At 36.5% G+C, this 21,489-nt stretch overlaps 1 protein-coding gene across 2 annotated transcripts in view; it reads left to right on the top strand.

Moving 5' to 3' along the window:
* Nucleotides 1-17,014, top strand: part of plcb4a (phospholipase C, beta 4a) — a 60,524-nt gene extending 43,510 nt beyond the window's left edge. For both annotated transcript variants that reach the window (XM_067368446.1, XM_067368447.1), the window contains 12 exons: nucleotides 3,698-3,902; nucleotides 3,986-4,074; nucleotides 4,425-4,566; nucleotides 7,838-7,890; nucleotides 8,004-8,069; nucleotides 8,218-8,333; nucleotides 11,077-11,152; nucleotides 11,251-11,426; nucleotides 13,339-13,440; nucleotides 15,507-15,564; nucleotides 15,661-15,747; nucleotides 16,168-17,014. In XM_067368446.1, coding sequence (XP_067224547.1) covers nucleotides 3,698-3,902; nucleotides 3,986-4,074; nucleotides 4,425-4,566; nucleotides 7,838-7,890; nucleotides 8,004-8,069; nucleotides 8,218-8,333; nucleotides 11,077-11,152; nucleotides 11,251-11,426; nucleotides 13,339-13,440; nucleotides 15,507-15,564; nucleotides 15,661-15,747; nucleotides 16,168-16,359 — 1,362 coding nt within the window. In that variant the 3' untranslated portion in view covers nucleotides 16,360-17,014. The remainder of the gene's footprint in view (nucleotides 1-3,697; nucleotides 3,903-3,985; nucleotides 4,075-4,424; nucleotides 4,567-7,837; nucleotides 7,891-8,003; nucleotides 8,070-8,217; nucleotides 8,334-11,076; nucleotides 11,153-11,250; nucleotides 11,427-13,338; nucleotides 13,441-15,506; nucleotides 15,565-15,660; nucleotides 15,748-16,167) is intronic.
* Nucleotides 17,015-21,489: the final 4,475 nt, after the last annotated feature.

The raw sequence follows: 21,489 nt of genomic DNA, 5'->3' as shown, positions 1-21,489 counted from the left end.
TACAATCCATATAATTCTTATAACCCATATAATTTTTTCAATCAATTGCAACATTTCTTTTTACAATATTCTCACTATATAATAATGTTTTTACTCAAGTAAAGATTCATAAAAAATGAAAACCAAAACTAGTGTGGAAAGATTGTTAACATTAAGGAAGCTGAAAACGGTTTTAATATATTTCCAAAATTAATGTACAACTGATTCTGTACCTCTTCCGGGTTAAAAAGGATGCAAATGCAATAGGAGGGTTAAAATGTTAAGTACTTTAAGAGGTCTTTCATGACGCTCCATATGCTGGGATGTGAATTTGATAGGTGCTTGATATAAAAAAACAGTGCTTTAAAAAGTCCTTGAAAGTCCTTCAATCTGGTGTTCATGAAAGAGTGGGAACCCTGTATTGTTATTTTAGTGCTAGGGCTGCACAGCGATTTATCTTGATTAATCGTGTCCAAAATAAAAGTCTGTGTTTACATAATAAATGTGTTCCGTGTATAATTATCAATCAAGCTATCAATTTCAACATGTATTAGTCTTTAAAAAATAACTTAATTTAAGTGAACTTAAAAAAATCTTCACATAAACCCATTATAATAAATGTCATATTTACCTGTGGTGAAACTGAATGAAGTTATCCAACACCTTACAGTGTTTACTGCATAAATTATAAATTAAATATAGATTAATCCTTATTAAAGCTAGAATTTTCTCTCTTACCTTTGTTCTCTGATTAACATTAATGACAGACATCATCACAACGGCTGGTTTATTAGGCTGCTGTCACTTTAAGAGCTGCCGCTGCCGAACATGACGCGGATCTGATGCTCATCTCATTTTCTCACAACTCTTTAAGTTCATTTAAGACTTTATTTAACTCATTTAAGACTGCTCTTATGAGGATGCTCAAAAAAAGGGCATTAAATAATTTTAAGGCGTTAAACTGGAAAATTAATTGCATGTGTTAACGTGCTAATTTTGACAATTTTTTATAATGAATCTTTTTTTGGGGGGGTGTGGGGTGTAATGCTATTTCATGCATTCTGACTTATTTACACTGTAAAAGAATTGCATTCTCATGCTAAACATGGCCAAAGTTTCAAAACACGAGTAGGACGTATGACGTATTCTGTGCCCAAATCCACTACTTCAGGTTTCAGTACAGGATTCAGAGAGTTTTTTTTCGAGTGTGAGTCTAAATGAGTCAAAAGAGAGCGGAATTCCTTGTATAGGCACTTTTCCCTGATAAGCGTGCGCACACTTATCACCCAGAGCAAGAGCACGCCCATCAACGCGTTTCGTTCGGGATACAGAAGCCGAGAGATTTTTCAACAATGGCTGTGTCCCAATTCAGGGGCTGCACCCTTTGAAAGCTGCATACATCATCGAGGCAGTCTCATTTAACTCCCTGAGGTCTGAAAACGCGCCGCCACATTTAGCAGGATTTTTTTCACATTGCAGCAAAACAGACTTAAAATACTCCGTCATTTCTTGTCATAGAGACATAAGTAATATATCAATTGAAACTATAGAATGTTTTCTTTTATTTGTGTACACTCAGAGTTAAAACACAATGTTGTGCTTTTTGTAAAATAAAGAAAACTAACATGATGCGTGATTTCTCCTCTCCCTCTGAACGAAGTCCAATCTGATAGTTCTCAGAAAATGAACTGTAACTTATGAATACTAATGACAAAAAAATGACACTTATGTCTAAAAAAACTTTGAAATATCAGGGTTTAAATTGTGCAAGTCAAATCGAAAACAAACCTTCTGTGTTTATGTAATCTGTATGAAAAGAGAGCCATGTCAGAAGTCTGTGATTCAGCTCATTATCCGCTAATGCGGCCACGCCCACGGAGCCAGCGCTATTCAGACGCAAATTCAGAGGCAATACATGCATTCATCGTCTCAATCATGTATTTATTGTCTTGAAAAGTGTTTATATGGATGTTAAAGCCGTGGTTAGCGATCTCTAGAAGACATGCCGTTAGTTCCTAGTTCCTTTTCTTCTTTATATGAATTTGTGGCCTAAAGGTGTACAGAGCGCGCCCTCCGGCTGCAAGTATGAATTGAAAACACAGTATCCAGCACTCATAGTGATGACAATAAATATTACTTCTCAGTATAGAAAATTGACATAAATATATAAGAATCCATCAATATTTCTCCAAATGTGCATGCTTTTAAGCTAAAAGCCCTTATGAAATGCCATAGAGGTAACATAATTGTTCAGACACTTTGCATCACAGAAATACATTATATTTTAAAGAATATAATAGAATACCAGTTTTTTAAATTGTAATAGTATTTCACAGTATTGCTGTTTATGATGAGCTGAGACATTATTACAGAAGGTTTTTTTCACAGCCTACCTGACTGAAAGGCCTCATTAATATGCAAGTCATTTCAGGTCATTATTATGTGATTCTTTTGTCTTCTGAGGTGTAAATGGCCCATTATTCATGATCATTCACGCCTCCATGCATACTGTGTTTCTTGACAAAAAGTGTCTTACAAAAACTAAATCAATATATTGTGTTATATGAAGGAGTAGGCAGCATAATTTGTACATAATTTTGAAGCAAAAACTCTAGTCTACAACCTCCAATACCCTAAAGTCTTGTGAACACAGATTTACTATACTTTTTTTGGCCTTATTTCAGTGACTTAAGTTTTTTTTGTTTTTTCAATAACCACGCATAAACATTATTCCTTCAAAAATACAAACATGTACACACATGTTCCTCACATATTATTGTAGCCTAGTTTGTGCTGAATACAGTGTAATAACACTTTTGTCATTTATATGTTTATGAACAACTGAAAAAAGCACAAATGTCAGAGCATGTCAAAACTTCTCCAAGCCCCAAATCAGCCTCAGACTCCGGAGGGTTAAGAAAATAACCTTTAGATTGCAACGTAAGAAAGAAATTACAGTATTTTACTACAGTTACTTTTCTTAAATATGACATCCTTGATGACGTATGCAGCCTTCAAATGTGACCTCCGGAGGATGCAGCCTCCGAAATGAGACGCAGCTCCTGTCACCGAAGGAGCGTGTTTTTGGTTTTAAGGGAGAGATTACATTTTTCAACTTCCCAAAGAACCCAGCATTGAGGGAACAGAGGATGAAGTTTGTTTTTCTGAGGCAGCAACGGAGATGTGCACGTATGTTTGTTTGTTCCCGGGATTTCGGTGATGAATGTTTTAAAACAAGTCCTAGTGTGGTGCTGGATTTGCAGATGGGGGGCAGTGAGTAAAGCTGCAGTAAATCAGATGTCTCTGTTTTGTTGGTAATCGGCACGTAAGTGCATATAATGTAAACAACACGAACGCTTTTGTTCCCTTTTTATTTATAATGATGTCGCAGCTAGCATGCGATCTCTACGCAGAAGCTGCGTGCACTCATGACTCTTTAGCTCCTCCCACAGCACTGACGGCAGACACGCCTCCAGGACCTCCACTTTTGATTTAGCATATCTATCTTTTATAACTATGACAAAACTAAAAACTTTTCGGAGATATGAAGGATGCATTGTTACTCTATATGTACTCAAGATTAACATCAGATTGTGTGAACCTACACTTTGTTTCTAGGTCACATCTCTCTTGTCTCTTGTTTTGCTTTTGAAACTCCTTCCTCTAAGTCAAAAACACAAGCAGAGTAAATAAACACTCAAACGCCTCGATCCCACAGGTGATCCTCCCAGACCTCGCCGTGCTCCGGGTGGCCGTGTACGATGACAACAATAAGCTGATTGGACAGCGGATTCTCCCGCTGGACGGACTGCAGTCTGGTTACAGGCACATCTCCCTACGAAACGAGTACAACAAACCTCTGTCCCTGGCCACCGTCTTCTGCAACATCATCCTCAAAACATACGTGCCCGACGGCTTCGGAGGTTAGGAGACTGGAACATGATGAAAGCTCAAGTTCATGGCGTTTCATCACAAGTCTTTACGCTGTGAGATCTTTTCATTTCAGCTATTGTAGATGCCCTGTCTGATCCCAAAAAGTTCTTATCCATCTGTGAGAAGCGAACAGACCAAATGAGAGCCATGGGCATTGAGACGGTGAGCATCTGTATCATTAATGCACACAACCTTGAGAGGTCTCCATCAGCTCCTACATTTACTTTAATGAGTTCTTCATGTACTCGCAGAACTGTATGAATTGACTGCTATCATTAAACTTTCAGCAAGAAAGTGATTCAATAGCACTAAGAAGCACTTTTCTAATGCGATTTTGCAGCTCAGGTTTTTCTCGCTTGTGCATTTATTTGACTCACATGCTGGCTGTTTAATTTTACATGCACAAATGTTTTGACTGTAGTATAACACTTGCTTCTGATCCAGTCATTTATTTTCCCTCTCTGCTGTGAAGGAGAATGATGGTGTTTAATGAATTCTGGTTGTATATTCAGTCAGATATTGCTGATGTGCCGAATGACAGCTGGATGAGGAATAAGAAACGGAGGGTGAATCAAGCCGTGATGACGCCGCAGAAGGACTCGGAGAGATCGAGAGCAGCACTGGGACAAAATATGGTCACCTGTTCCAAAGAGGGTAACTATAAGAGTAAAAACGGTGTTGGGATCTGCATGGGCAGAAACACAGGGTACCCTGTGTAGGAGAAGAAAAAAATACACAAATGAGTCAGTATTATACAGTGAGAGTATGTGAATGTGGAGAGCACAGCAGATCATTTTGATTTAATAATTTTGATATAACAAATATATATAAATTATTTTGTTATAATATTGTATCTAATGCATTGATGTTATGTATATGTTTATAAAATATTTAAATATATGTTTAAGGCATTTTAAAAACTTCACTAGCGCAGTTGCTTTGTCTATGGGGTTTCCGGGGTAACCGCTGCATTTCTGCTGTTCCATCAGCGCCCTCTGCTGTCAGAGAGTGAACGCGCACTTTCATTCAGCGCATCTCCTTCACTCGTTCCGTCATGTGCTTCTTGTGTACTTTGGGCTTGTTTACATCTGAGCGCATGTCCCTTTGACGCAGAATACAGCGGTGTTGTGCATTTTATGTGGTTGATGGGGAAAGTATTCTTATATGCATTATAAAAATTTTAATAATTGGTAATAAATTATTATTTACGGTATTTTGAAATGCCCACGATAAAATGCATATTCATTATCGCGATATATCGCATTACCGAATATCGGCACAAGTCTAGCATATATGTACAAATACTTTTTGATACCACCATATATTTACATTTACATTTTTTTTTATTTAGAAAGTATTTTAATTCAAAGCAATTTGTAAATGAGGAACACAACAAGTAGCAATTATTTATGTATATTGCAAAATTTTTCAAATTTACCTTGATCTTTTGACATATACGTCCTCCTCATTATATAAAAATTTATTTAATCAAGCTCCTAAAACAGCTTGTTTTGATATTGTGGGATCTGTGACAAATATATATTTTCATATGACTGCCTCCAGAGCAAGACATTGACGAATAGCTATACATCATCGCCCCATAGGCCCCGCCCACTGGTGCGCAGTCGCTTAAAGGGTTACTTCACCCAAAAATGAAAATTCTGTAATTAATTTCTCACCCTCATTTCGTTCCAAACCCATAACACTTTCGATTAATCTTCAAAACACAAAGTTATTTTTGATGAAATCTGAGAGCTCTCTGACCCTCCATACACAACTGTAACTTTGACGCTTCAAAATGTTCATAAAGAGATTGTGTGTTTGAGCTTCCAGAAGAGGTTTGTTCTCGCGCGTCATTCAGGTTTGGATGAACTGCTGTTTATGTTCGCTGATCAATGTTTATATACGAGTAAAAGCCTCCTTATTTAAATTTTGTTAAAGGGTTAGTTCACCCAAAAATGAAAATTATGTCATTAATGACCCTCATGTCGTTCCAAACCCGTAAGACCTCTGTTCATCTTCGGAACACAGTTTAAGATATTTTAGATTTAGTAGAGAGCTTTCTGTCCCTCCATTGAAAATGTATGTACGCTAGACTGTCCATGTCCAGAAAGGTAATAAAAACATCATCAAAGTAGTCCATGTGACATCAGTGGGTTAGTTAGAAGATTTGAAGCATCAAAAATAAATTTTGGTCCCCAAAAAAACAAAAACTACGACTTTATTCAGCATTGTCTTCTCTTCCGGAATCCTTTCCAGTGAATTGATTCCATTGAACTGATTCCATTGAATCCTTTCATCTGTCGGCGTTGTTAATGCACTTTTACGTCGCCGTGGTTGTTTTTGGCGATTAGGACATCCGCGACATTTTGAAGCATCGAAAATACATTTTGGTCCAAAAATAACAAAAACTACGACTTTATTCAGCATTGTCTGTTTATTCAGCATTGTCAATCCGCATTCACGACTCCGCTTCTTCTTCTTCTTTCCTGTTTTACGGCGGTTGGCATCCAGCTTATTGGTGCATTACCGCCCCCTTCTGCTCCGGAGTGTGGTTCACGACTCCACAGTGACGCTGCTGATGTAAGACGCTGCTGACGTGTTATCCGGTGCGCCAGAGCTTTGTTCACAGTCTGAGGGAGACGCACGTTGTATTCAAGCTATTCTACATTGTTTGTATTTTGGCATTGCTATATTTTTAAAAATGGTGCGTAAGTGTGCATGTCACGGATGTCCTAATCGCCAAAAACAACCACAGCGACGTAAAAGTGCATTACCAACGCTGAATGCTGAATAAAGTTGTAGTTTTTGTTATTTTTGGACCAAAATGTATTTTTGATGCTTCAAATACTTTTAACTAACCCACTGATGTCACATGGACTACTTTGATGATGTTTTTATTACCTTTCTGGACATGGACAGTATACCGTACAAACACTTTCAAATGAGGAACAGAAAGCTCTCACTAAATCTAAAATATCTTAAACTGTGTTCTGAAGATGAACGGAGGTCTTACGGGTTTGGAACGACATGAGGGTCATTAATGACATAATTTTCATTTTTGGGTGAACTAACCGTTTAATTCTGAACAAATAAAGTTACATATTGTACCTTTAAAGGTGCAATAAATGATTCTCTACAGAAACATTTTTTGTCATACTGGTTGAATTTCTCCTCATATCCTGATAGCAATCACTGTTTTAAATGATCTAAATGTGTTTTTTTATAAATATATATAATCTGTGGAAGGTGTAGGACCATAAAATGTTCATCCAATTATTATATTCGGTCCGAATTAAATAATAAGATGTCCTACCTGCCTCTCAACGTATGTTTTTACACACCCTCTCGCACCCTGTTCAAGCAGACATCATACATCAGCGTGTTTCATGCTATGCAGACTTTATACAGACAGATATCAGTCAAATATATATATATATATATATATATATATATATATATATATATATATATATAGATATATATATATATATATATATATATATATATATATATATGTGTGTGTGTGTTTTTATTGAACCTCAAGGAACATATTAAAATGAGAAAATCCATGTGATGACCCCTTTAATCTACATACATTTCAAATAATTTGCTTGTTTCAGCATGTAGACTGTGTGTGTGTATGTGTGTGTGTGTGTGTATGTGTGTGTATGTTTTTTCTGTCTTGTTGCTTGTCAGGTTGAGATATGGCTCCAGTGAGATCTTGGGTAAAGCTCAGGCAGATTAAAGACTTTGACACTGACATCAAAAAGCAATCCAAGACTGTCCTACAGCGATTTCTGAAATGCCCAAAAGCAAAATTGTGGCAAAAATCATACATTATGTATCCGTCTTAAAATATTGCACAAACCTTCTCACAATCAGTTGAGTTGTATGTAATATATGTTGTTTTGTGAACCTCTAGATACATCAGTGCTCACACCTCAACTGACCATCGATGACTTAAAGCAAACGAAGGTAACAACCTAACAGAATAAACATAAAAATGGCAGAATAAAGCATTTGATTTGCATTGCTGAAATGTGAAATATGAAAAGTGCTGCATTCATGTTTTTACAACCTTTCCTCAGACCTACTTGAAACTAGTCAAGAAGCAGCAGAAGGAAATGAACGCTTTGAAGAAGAAGCAGGCGAAGGTGACCGAAGGCTTTTGTTTCCTTGAGATTATTGAATTGATTATGAACAGTTTGCCGGAGTGTCACAGACACTGAAGCCTGTAGGGCAGGAGAACTGACAGCGCGGATACAAAGACAGAAGAGAAAACAATCCTGCTTCCTATTTCAGGCACACGCGGCACTGCAGAGTTCCCACTGCGCTCAAGTGGACAGGATTGTTGCTCAACATGATAAAGAGAAACAAGCACTGGAGAAGCAACTCGAAAAAAGCTGCAAGAAAGTGAGGTGAATGTGATATTATTTCATTACACTCAGATGAACTCTTCATGCTGTATATAGTCGGGTTGCCAAGTGGTTGATTATTCAACGTCAAAGTTTCAGGTTTTCAATTTATACATTGTTCATTCAGGTACATTTATGAATGTAAATTTTCTTGATGATGTTTGTGGTCTTAAAGTGTCTGAATCAGCTAGTGTTTTTGTGATTTTTAGTGGATGTGTAAAGTCAGTTCTGCTGAAATTCACACAGGTGTAAAGAATCACATTGATCTACTAATCACAAACAACAGTGCTGACTGGCTTCAATGAGAGTATTTCTAGTCACTTAAAACCTGTCAAATCAGTTATCTAATGCAATGACATTCAGGCGTTTTATGTGTGACATTAGTGTCCAAATACTCTCCAATTAGTATGATGGATGGATGGATGATGGATTGGTGGATGGTTGGTTGGTTGGTTGGATGGATGGATGGATGGATGGATGGATGGATGGATGGATGGATGGATGGATGGATGTTGAATGGATGGTTTGATGGATGGATGTTGGTTGGTTGGTTGGTTGGTTGTTGAATGGATGGATGTTGGTTGGATGTTGAATGGATGGATGGATGTCGGTTGCTTGGTTTGATGGATGGATGGATGTTGGTTGGTTGGATGTTGAATGGATGGATGTGAACATTTGTTTTAAAAAGTAAATTAAGGTGAAATTTAATTTCAAGTTCACTTTAAATGATTATGCAGTGATTTTTTTTTTTTTTTTTTTTTTTTTTTAAGTACAACTCATCAGTCTCTCAATTAGCGTAAAGAATCACATTGATCTACTAACCACAAACAACAGTGCTGACTGGCTTCAATGAGAGTATTTCTAGTCACTTAAAACCTGTCAAATCAGTTATCTAATGCAATGACATTCAGGCGTTTTATGTGTGACATTAGTGTCCAAATACTCTCCAATTAGTATGATGGATGGATGGATGATGGATTGGTGGATGGTTGGTTGATGGATGGATGTTGGTTGGATGTTAGATGGATGGATGGATGGATGGATGGATGGATGGATGGATGGATGGATGGATGGATGGATGGTTGGATGGATGGTTGGATGGATGGATGGTTGGATGATGGATGGATGGATGATGGATTGGTGGATGGTTGGATGGATCAGTGGATGGATGGTTGTTCGAATGGATGAATAGATGGTTGGTTGGTTGGATGGATGGATGGATGGATGGATGGATGGATGGATGGATGGATGGATGGATGGATGGATGGATGGATGGTCGGATGGATGGATGATGGTTGGTTGGTTGGTTGGTTGGTCAGATGGATGGATGGATGGATGGATGGATGGATGATGGATTGGTGGTTGGTTGGATGGATGGATGATGGATTGGTGGTTGGTTGGATGGATGGATGATGGATTGGTGGATAGATGATGATGGATGGATGGATGGATGATGGATTGGTGGATGGTTGGTTGGATGGATGGATGGATGGATGGTCATTCGAATGGATGAATAGATGGATGGATGGATGGATGGATGGATGGATGGATGGATGGATGGATGGATGGATGGATGGATGGATGGATTGGTGGATGGATGGTTGATTGGTTGATGGATGGATGGATGGATCAGTGGATGGATGGATGGATGGATGGATGGTCATTCGAATGGATGAATAGATGGTTGGTTGGTTGGTTGGTTGGTTGGTCACATGGATGGATGGATGGATGATGGATTGGTAGATGGTTGGTTGATTGGTTGATGGATGGATGGATGGATCAGTGGATGGATGGATGGATGGATGGATGGTCATTCGAATGGATGAATAGATGGTTGGTTGGTTGGTTGGTTGGTTGGTTGGTTGGTTGGTTGGTTGATGGATGGATGGTTAGATGGATTGGTGGATGGATTAATGGATGGATTGGTGGATGGATGGTTGGTTGGTTGGTTGGTCAGATGGATAGATGGATGGTTGTTCGGATGGATGGATGGATGGATGGATGGATGGATGGATGGATGGATGGATGGATGGTTGGTTGGTTGGTAGATGGATGGATGGATGGATGTTGAATGGATGGTTTGATGGATGGATGTTGGTTGGTTGGTTGGATGTTGAATGAATGGATGGATGGATGGATGGATGGATGGATGGATGGATGGATGGATGGATGGATGGATGTCGGTTGCTTGGTTTGGATGGATGGATGTTGGTTGGTTGGTTGGATGTTGAATGGATGGATGGATGGATGGATGAATGGATGGATGGATGGATGGATGGATGGATGGATGGATGTCGGTTGCTTGGTTTGGATGGATGGATGTTGGTTGGTTGGTTGGATGTTGAATGGATGGATGTTGGATGGATGGATGGATGGATGGATGGATGGATGGATGGATGGATGGATGGATGGATGGATGGATGGATGGATGGATGTCGGTTGGTTGGTTGGTTGGATGTTGAATGGATGGATGTTGGTTGGATGGATGTGAACATTTGTTTTAAAAAGTAAATGAAGGTGAAATTTAATTTCAAGTTCACTTTAAATGATTATGCAGTGATTTTTTTTTTCTCTCATTTTTTTGTCTCTCAATTAGTTAGAGATTAAAATTACATACTATATGGCAATATTTATACAAAAAATTGAAGAATATCCATTAAAATAGTTACATCTCACGCTATGAACCTTGTAAAACAAAGCCAGAACATTGTGAAGTATAACACACTCCTTATGTGTTCATCCTCAGTGAAAGTTACAGCCTTGAAATGAGCAGAGACATCGAAAGGCAAATTAAGACTGTAACAATAAATCACAAATCCAAGGTATCGAGTTGAATTTCATTTGTTTTTTTAAATTTCCAGCTTCTTGTTTTGGCAATTTGAATATTAAAACAAAGTTTTGTTTCGTCCCTGTACGGCAGGTGAAGGACGTGGTTGCGGCTCACGCGTCAGAATGGGCTGAGATGATCAGATGCCAGTCGGCTGAGGAACAGAATGTGAGGGAGCAGCATGTGATCCAGCAGTGTGAGCAGCTCCGAAAGCTGATGCTCATGGAGCAGGAGCAGCAAACACATCATCTCACGCTCGTCCATGAGAGGTGAGAGAGAGCTCTGTTCTGAAGAAAACACCAAACTTTGAGTTCGACTGAATGTAGATGAAAGCTATATAGTGTCCCTGAAGTCTGTTCCCCTCTTCATCGCTGGCCTCAGGACAATGACCTGCATCGCTGGAGAACTTGGATCTCTCTACAAAGATTTTCATGTCTTTAAAGCTCTCTGCTTTAATGAATCACTCCGTTTCTGACGTGTTGGGAAATTTTGTGGCATGCAGCTAATCGAGTCAACATGAAAAGTGACTTTATTTCCTTTTTATATTTAATCATAAAATATTTTAAATATTTATATTTTTACCAAAATAAGTATTTTTTATATTTACAATGTATTTTGTTTAATATAATATATTGATTTATAATAATAATAATAATAATAATAATAATAATAGACATACATAGTAGCTGTAGTCTTTAAATTTTTAAATCACGTCTTAAAACTCATTTTTTAGATGATCTTATTCTGAGTGATATAGTTTTGTGTTATTGTGTATTGTTTTTTTCTTTCATTCATTTTCATTTATTGTTTATGTATCTTATTATTTGTTAGCTGTCCTTAAGAGTCTTGAAAGGCACCCATAAACAAAATGAATTATTATTACAGTATTATTAAAATATAATAATGTAATATTTCACTCAAAACTCTGGGTCTTTAAATGCCTCCTACAATATAGTTTAACTAGGCACTATATGCGCTATCACAAATCGTGTAGAAACAGTTTTCACTTAAAAATTGCTAGTAAATTTCACAAATAATACAATCTGCAAGTAACATTGAATCAAATGTGCTACTTTGAAGCGAAAAGCCTAAAATAGTATGATCGTGTGTAAACATTTTCCAATAATCTTTTTAATGTTTTGAAAGAAGTCTCTTCTGCTCACCAAGGCTTCATATGTTTGATCCAAAATACAGTAAAAACAGTAATAAACTTTTGACCGGTATTGTATATATGTATTAATATATTTAAATTATATAAGTTGTAAACAAAAAGATTATATGAGGATATTATTTGATACTAATGAAGTCAGTGTCATTATTTTCTGGGCAAACTTGCCTCCTTTCTATGCAAACAGTGCCTTCTGGATTCACAAAGGACATCACTGTGTGCCTGCTAATTGCAATTAACGTGTGTGTACAGTTTCTATTGATCACGTCAGCAGTAATTCATTAAATGATGGATATAACCGGGCATATATCCAAGTGTGAAGTCAAGCATTTGCAATCCCGGTAATGTCGTCTGCTGCATCCTCCACAAACGGCCGCTCGGATCCGGCCTGTGTGCCGGGGAATTGCTCCATGCCAATGGTGAACAGCTCTAATTTTGTGGGCGTGTTTGAGGCATTACCTGATTTGCATAATTCCTTTAGTGAATCGGGTGCTGAAACAATGCGGTCTGTGCTTGCTAAACAGCGCTATCAGCAGGTGCAATTCATTCTCACTGAATTCTCCCTTGTGTGTGTTTCTTATGGGCTTTTGTTCCATATGACGTGTGTGTGCGTGTGTGTATCTTTTCTTGCAGCTGCTGTTTTGTTCTCTGTGCTCTTATTGTATATTTTACATTAACTCCACAGAGTTATCAAGCGTTTATTATTATAACAGCAAATACTTTTGTTGCACAGTGCAAACAAGATATTATCACACCAGTTTATATCCTTTTATATTGCAATAAGTCTCACAAATTAGTTATTTTTGCTGGAAATAAAATAAAAATAGTTTATATATTTAATAACCACGTGATTCATAACAAAATACTTACAGTCAAAGTGCAAAACTTGTATGGGACACTTTTTAAAAAAAAGAAAATCTCAGCGTATAAATACATCCCTACTTTTAACATCAAAGAGCAAACCGATGTTTGTCACAAAAACCGATTGAATTATTTTCCTCCTCCTCTTACAGACAGAGTAAAGAGCTGCGAACCACCCAAGCAAAGACCTCGATGGAGAGCAGCAAAGCCATCAGTCAAGACAAAAGCATAAAGAACAAGGCTGAGAGGGAAAGGTAATAATAACTGCTCAGCAGCAATTCCCTTTAAAGCTCATGCGAGCAGCATTATGTTGTTTCTTTGTGCTTTGCTTGTATTTTGAGACATTGCTATTACAGTGTAATGACCAAACAGAACCATCTTGAGCAATTTCATCCACATAATTTGCTCTTTTTTTAAGGGTAAAACACCATCTAGAACTACAGTATTATTCTGTTCTTCTCTGATTGCATGGATGATGCTCAGTTCAGTGCACTAGTTTCCACCATTTTGTTAAAACTTTCTAAGACTTTCTTGTTATTCTCCCCGAATTTGACCATACAGTAAGTAGCCTACGTCATTCAGTAAAATAAACCCCATCTACACAATGCTTCGAGATGAAACTTTTATTGGCACTATCCCAAAAGGTGTTGGTCAAAACCTCAAAATAACAATTGGAGGAAACCATACATGCTCTTTTGCATCATTTTGAACCTCTTTATAGATGTTTTTTTTCTACAAATCTTCAAAAACAATTGCCTCTTATCATCAATATTCAGACCAAACTTGATTTTCATAACATTTTGACTTGAACACACCAATAAATTTAAAACGTCAAAGAGGAACTGAGGGTGTGTTTTGGGCAGTGTTAATTTTGACAGCAAATTTTGATTTAGTATTAGTCATAGTCTTTTGACTAAAATTTAGTTTTAGTCATCTGAATTGTTTTAGGTTTAGTCTAGTTTTAGTTGACGATTTTAGTTGACGACATCTGTAATGCATTAATTAAGCATTTCTAAAATTTCCAAACGCATTATATAGGCTACTCCTGGAGAAAACATCTATTAACCTGTTAATATGAATGATTTTAAAATTTAAACATGCAAGACAGACACGTAACTGCTTTGACATATAATACATTATCTTAAAATGAAATAAAACCACTTCTCCTGAAGAAGAACATATGGGCCTGGTTTCACAGACAGGGCTTAGCCTAGGCCTTAGTTCAATTAGGGTTTTTAAGTAGCTTTTATAAACGTACCTTAGAAAAAAACATTACTGGTGTGCATCTTGAGACAAAACAAGAGCTCTGACATATTTTAAGACCGAATGCTGGAATCCAACACACTGATGCACATGCAATATTCTCACAACATGAATACTCTTCTAAATGGACATTTTGACATCATGTTGTGTGTATTTGTCCATTCAGACGTGAAATTCAGTACTCAAGCGTGGCTGCACGCTTCTGATGTGTGCGTACAGAAAACCACACCGAATAGAGCTCTCTTTTTCAGATTTATATGTCTGCTCTTCTCTTTCTCCCAGATTTTTTTTAATGTTTTATGAGCCATGTAACAAGTGTATGCCAGCTTATGTCTTATGTTACAGTTCAAATGTACGCAGCTACAACACAGGACATGACTGGATCTCTTCCCTAATCATACCTCCCTAACATTTCCATCTCATTTTTATTTGTTGAAGAAAATGTCAATAGATTTTCATCATAGTTTTTGTCATTCAAAACTCATTTGGTTATCGTCTTGTTTTTGTCAGTGAAAAATGTTATGAAAATTATTCGTCAACGAAATTAACTCTGTTTTTTGGGAACGCTTAGGTATATTGTAGTGAAACTTGAGAATTATCATTGTCATCATCCACTTAGGGCATGCACAAAATTTTAAACCAGCGCCACCTACTGGTCAAAAGGTATAAGCAATAATCTACTTTTCTTGTCAAGATCCAAAAGGACAAAATAACCTAAAATTTCTCCTTTTAGGTTTTACTAAACATTTCCGTGTTATTTTTATTCTTTGAAGAAAGTTTCAATAGATTTTCATTATAGTTTTTGTCATTCAAAACCCAGTTAGTTATCGTCTCGTTTTCGTCAGTGAAAAATGTTACGAAAATTATTCGTCAACAAAATTACCTCTGTTTTTTTGGGAACGCTTTGGTATATTGTAGAGAAACTTGAGAATTATCATCATCCACTTAGGACATGCACAAAATTTTAAGCCAGCGCCACCTACTGGTTAAAAGTAATAAGCAATAATCTACTTTTATCCTTTAAAAATGACTCAACTGACGGGTGGTGTTTCTGCAGGAGAGTTCGAGAGCTCAACAGCACGAACACAAGGAAGTTTCTTACAGAAAGAAAGAGGGTAAGGTTTCTAATCTTGTTTCAGATGTTTTTTTTGTTTGTTTTTGTCAAATGCATGTTTCTAATTATGCAAATTAACATGGGCGTTGATTGACAGCTCGCCATGAAACAGTCCAAAGAGAGCGAGCAACTCCAGGCGGCTCAGCGTGAACAGCTGGAGAGGCTGGAGAAACACAACGAGGAGGTATTTCACCACCGGCACCTCAATGTTTGGGTCATTCCTGCTGTGCAGTAACATTTGAACTCTGTAATCTCTACATAATGAATGTGCTTCTGTAATTAAGGCTTTATTTCTATATAAAGGTGTAACCGGCGTTCAGAAGCGCTCAGACTTCTCTTTCGTATTTTTAATTTGTTGACATGATGATTTGATCAAACAGAAGCCAAGAGGCAAGAAAAAAGAAGCATTAGGAATATTTCTAAATTAATTACATCCTAATATGGTTTCATTCTTAAAATATTGTATGGATTTTTTTTAAAGATATATGATGGTGTGGCATGAAAACATAATGCATGGCAGGAATGACGCGTTTGATGATGCATGAAACTGTCATGTGGATAAAATCATCACTCACCATGAATTTTATTTTGCTCTTCTATTTAGCTGTTGAACTCGTGCTATGCAAAATCACAATGCCAAGGTAGGACTTTCCTCTCACAAATCAATTTTACAACGCCTCCCCTTTCCCATGATTCTTTCATTTCTCCCCGTATGGATGTCCATTCCATCATTTCTGTGAATTATTGCTCCTCCTCCACACGTTCACAGACTACTGAGCAGACAGACACGGTGTGAGGAAGTCGAGTCGTTCCTCATGGGTTCTCTGTTTGTTCTGCTTGCAATCATCTGGAGATGTCAGTGCGTGTACATACTATAAACAACAATGTAAAAAATAGATGGAATACTGAATTTTGGATCACAAAAGTGAAACTTCTCTCCGTCATGCCTTCTAAACCCATTTGACTTTCTTTTTTCTGAGAGTTCACTCAGTTCTGTCAAGATCCAAAAGGACAAAATAACCTAAAATTTATCCTTTTAGGTTTTACTGAAGAAAGTCCTACAGGTTTGGAGCAACAACATGCTTTTGTTACTTGGTATTTTTGTCTTGTTTCCAGTCCAAATATATGGGGGGGGCGCATTTTTGCTTAAAACAAGAAAAATTATCTGCCAGATCTGGCAGATAATTTTGCTTGTGTCATTTTACTTATCTAGTAAAAGCATCTGGATTTAAGAATTTTAAGAATTAAGCACAAAAATACTAAATAAGAAAAGCATTTTTTTTTCCAGTGAAATGGTGGAATTTGAATTTTTGCACACTGCAAAAAAATTTACTTTTGTCTTGTTTTCCAGCAGAAATACCAAAACAATCTTAAGTCAAGATACATTTACTTGAGAAGCAAAATCATGTAAGATATTAAGACTTGTTTTCTGAAAAATGTACCAAAATAAAGCGAGTTTACGATTAAAACAGAAAAAAAATATCCACCAATGGGGTCAGAAAACTAAACTTAATTCAAGAGGATTAATTCAAGATTTTTCTGACTCCATTGGTAGATAACCCAGTGATTGGGTTAAATGTTTGCCAAACCTGCTGGGCAGTTTTATTTAACTCAACAATTGATTAAAAATGAATATATGCCTGGCTTAATATGAACCTAAAATAGGTTGGAAATTAAAAAAGTTGACACATAACTACTAGAGGCAACATTAATAATCAAAAGGTGAACATTTATTAATAAGCAATTTAATAAATGTTTGTTTTATTATTATTCAATGTTAATTTATTAAACATATTAATAAATGTTAATTTCCAACATACTTTGGGTTAATTTTAAGCAAGCAATACAGTCATTTTTAAACAATTGTTGAGTTAAATAAAACTACCCAGCAGGTTTGGCAAACATTTAACCCAATCACTGGGTTAGTCCATTTTAATCCAACTTGTGTTGTTTTTAACCCAGCATTTTTTTAGAGTAGAAAACTTGTAATTTTCTCCAGGAAATGTTTTTAAAATTAAGAATGTTTAGATATTTGTACTGGGAAACAAGACAAAAATACTAGCTGATAAAATTCTATTTCTTTAACATGTTTCACATTGCAAATGTTCTCATGTCTGCTGGTGGATTGTTTTATTTGCTGATTTAAATGCAGTGCATAAATGAGTAGATTTTCCATCCACTGCATCCACTACAATCACCAGAGGAAATGCTGAACATCACATTGCATTTCCACTGATGGCTGGTGCAGAGTGACGCTTCCCATCCAGCCTAATCTCACTAAAACACATGACATGTCATGTGATAGAGACAGGAACTAAACAGAGCGTTACTGACAGACTGGGGAGAGAGGAGCTGCAACAATGGAGAATATGAGGAAAATAATGTATTTTTGAACATTCAAGCATTTTAATAGAGTCTGAAAACAAAAGGGCATAACATGGCTTCTTTAATATGCTTCACTGTCATCATTACAGGCCAAAGAGACTCGGCGCATGAAGAAACAAGAGAGGACAGACTGCTGACCAGTCAAACTCACGGTTCATTTGAGATCACGCAGTGAGAACGCACCCGCAAACGCACTTTTACTGCTAAATGCACGTTTTATGCATAGAATATGTTTTTAGTAATGTCTGCTTGGTATTTATTTACATTTTATGAATGTTGAAAGAGATGTTTTATGATTGAGAAAAACTGAGCATTTGATTTTTCTTTTAAAAGCCCTAAGTCAGCATGAAATTAAATATTTTTTTCTTTCTTTTTTTTTTAATACATATTCTTGGTCTTATTGCAAATTATTTATCAGTGCATTTTATTATAAAGAATAAATGTTTGTTTGTCTTTTTTTAAATATATAACATTAATATTAACCCTGGTTGTAAACCTGTGATAGCTATTCTGGTACAGAACTGCAACTTTTTTACCTTGCAATCAATTTATTTTTGTATATTCAGAAATATATTTTGTACATATATGCCAATACCTGAGGAAAATGGATTGTGAATGCTGTTTGATGTTGACTTTAAATATCCTCTAAAGTGGAATATAGCTTATGTATTATGCAAAATATAATTTATGTATTTGAGTCTTAAGAAAAAACACTGATTTTCATACTGATATATTATAAAGATCATGCAAAATACTTAATCTTTGTACATGTGTTGAATTGATAGAAAATCCATTTTATCATAATTTCATTTTCTTGGTAGACTTTGTGTTTTCATCCCAGATGTTCTTTCTTCAACACTTTGAAATGCGTGTGATGTCCCTTATTTTTGAATGGCTTTGGATTATATCCGTCTGCTCAGTGACTACATGGAAATGAAAGTTCCAGGTTCATTACAGATGAAGCTCTCCGGACCAAAGCCGAGACTCGCTGCTGATCACAGAAACAAAAATCACTCCTTCAGTTTGTAAAAACAGAGAAAACTTGCACAGAGAAGATTAGTAAGTGATTTTCTCACACTGCTCTCGCCTCACACTGCCAACGACACAATCCCATTCATTTCAATGAAGAGAGCTGCAGATTTCCGGTGTCATGACAAATCTTGTCCTCCTTTGAAGGGGGGAACCTACTAGTGTCACTACACCGGATGTGGGCGTGCTCTGCGATGTGATAAAGGTGAGATATGTTTAACTTTATGCAAATGACAAGTGACTTTTGGAAGAAACAACCAATAGGATTGAAAGCTGCATTAAAATGCTTATTATTAAAGATAAACGAGAAACATCGCGGCTATTTATCTGCAGTGAAGGCACCGGTCCATCTGGGTTCACAGCAAGTACCACCAAATGGACACAGAGATATACAAGTTGTTGACCGCCAGTCTCATCAATTCACCAAAAGACAAAGTATGGCAGACTGTTAAGTCATCCAATCTTACCCCCTCAACATCACAGTGCCACTTTCAAGTACTTCACACAACTTTTCCAGTACTTCAAAGCTTAAAGTCTGAATATTATCCATTTTTAAATATTTTAATGTGATGACCAAAACATTTTTGTACATCCCTCAAAGATTGTCTGAATTTGTACAACTAAAAGTTGCACGATGAAAGACACTTGATGGAAAACAAAAACTTTTATTTTAAAATCTAAAAAGACATTAAATTACCACTATAGCCAACAGAGTAGTTACCAACATTTAAAAAAAAAAAAAAAATTGTACTGAAGTATGTAGGAAAAATCACAGTCTCATGAAAAACAAAAACTTTTCTTCAAATTGTGAATGAAATTAGTCGGTGAATAAAGAGTGCTTCCTTTATAATCACTGAAGCTGTCAGTACAGCAAAAACTATCGTTTTAATCAACGAATCTGTCAAAACTGCACAATGAATCTTTTATTTACATTGCATCTCTGCTTTGTTTGTTATACTCAGAGGATTTGTGCGAGTGCAGGACTTAGTAAAGTTGTGATTAAATATAAACTCATTCAACATTTTGAGAGATGAGTGGATTCTCACTACTAGTAACTTAAACACCTCTGATTGGTCATTATTTTCAACAGAAATCCCTGTGATTGGCTACAATATTCAACACTGCAAAATCTTGTTGTAAAGGGACATTTTGGCAGCGTCGTTGAACTCACATGGCATAAAAATAATAACCAGATTGTTTAAATTTACTTATTTTACACTTACAACAAAAATTACATGTAGTAATATCTGTTAATCCTGCAATAAAATATATTACTTGCATTGACCTGACCAGGCATCCGTCATACCCGGATAGCTTCTCCTCCATTTTACCGATGACGCTCTCCACTACAGGATGTAGTGACGGATCATGTGAGCTCCACTGGTTGTCGCTCCCGTAAGTCACTCTTCATTTGCATAAATCACCTTTGTCACTTCACTGGACACACCCACATCCTGTAGCCAATGGTCACGGTGTGGTGAGAAATTGATATTAATATTATATTGCTATTATTGTGTACAATTAATATTAAATTACTTTTACACAACATAGTGTGTTGCAACAGTCCTTATCCTAAAATATACATTTTTTAGGCATGGTTGTGTTTCCAGTTTGTTTTATTATGCATACATAGGCATTCATTTTATATTTCAAGCATGTTGTTTGTGCACTTAATGTAATCAACATCATACAATAGTGAAATAGGTTATAATTAAGATATCAAGATAACTTAAAGCGGAACTCAGTAAGATTTGTGAAGCTCCCCCTACAGGTTCCTTCAGTGAATCACACTGTCGTAAATACTCCAAGCGCAGCTCTGGATTACAACGATTACAACGCTCACCAGCGCAGTAGTTTTGCAAATACAGTACAATAAATCTCGATGGAGGTGGGTAATTTTTGAATAAAAATAGTCTTATAAAGTCATAATATATACATTGTTATTGAATTACCGTAAAGCATTTTGTCACTCGCGTGAACGTGATCACGAGGCGAGATTGTTTTGGGTCGGCGCAGCTCAATTTGCAAAGTGCTGATTTCTGGCGTAGACGTGCCAGAGGGTGAGTGCTCGCCTCAAACACACCACGACAAGTCAATTAACCATCGTAAGGACTATTTATGAAGGTAAAACAGTTACTTAGTTCTGCTTTAACACATTTAGGGCCGGTTTCACAGACAGGGCTTAGGCTAAACCAGGATTAAGCTTTATTTCAATTAGGATATTTAAGTAGCTTTTATAAACATACCCTAGAAAAAACATTACTGGTGTGGATCTTGAGACAAAACAATGGCACTGACATGTTTTAATATATGTCAGTGCAAGTTACTTTCAGTTAAAACAGCTCAAACATGCATTTTAGTCTAGGATTTTAGACTTAAGCCTTGTCTGTGAAACCGGGATATAATGTTTATTTTATTCATATTTTTTCATGTCGCAGTGTTTTCCCTCATAGTCATCCCTCTATTTTTGTAAGTGCATTACTGCGAACATGATTTTTGTTTCTTTGTTAAA

Source organism: Chanodichthys erythropterus, chromosome 18 (assembly GCF_024489055.1).
Source record: "Chanodichthys erythropterus isolate Z2021 chromosome 18, ASM2448905v1, whole genome shotgun sequence".
Taxonomy (NCBI): Eukaryota; Metazoa; Chordata; class Actinopteri; order Cypriniformes; family Xenocyprididae; genus Chanodichthys; species Chanodichthys erythropterus.
Note: the sequence above shows the minus strand (reverse complement) of the source record. Positions and strands in the feature narration are given on the sequence as shown.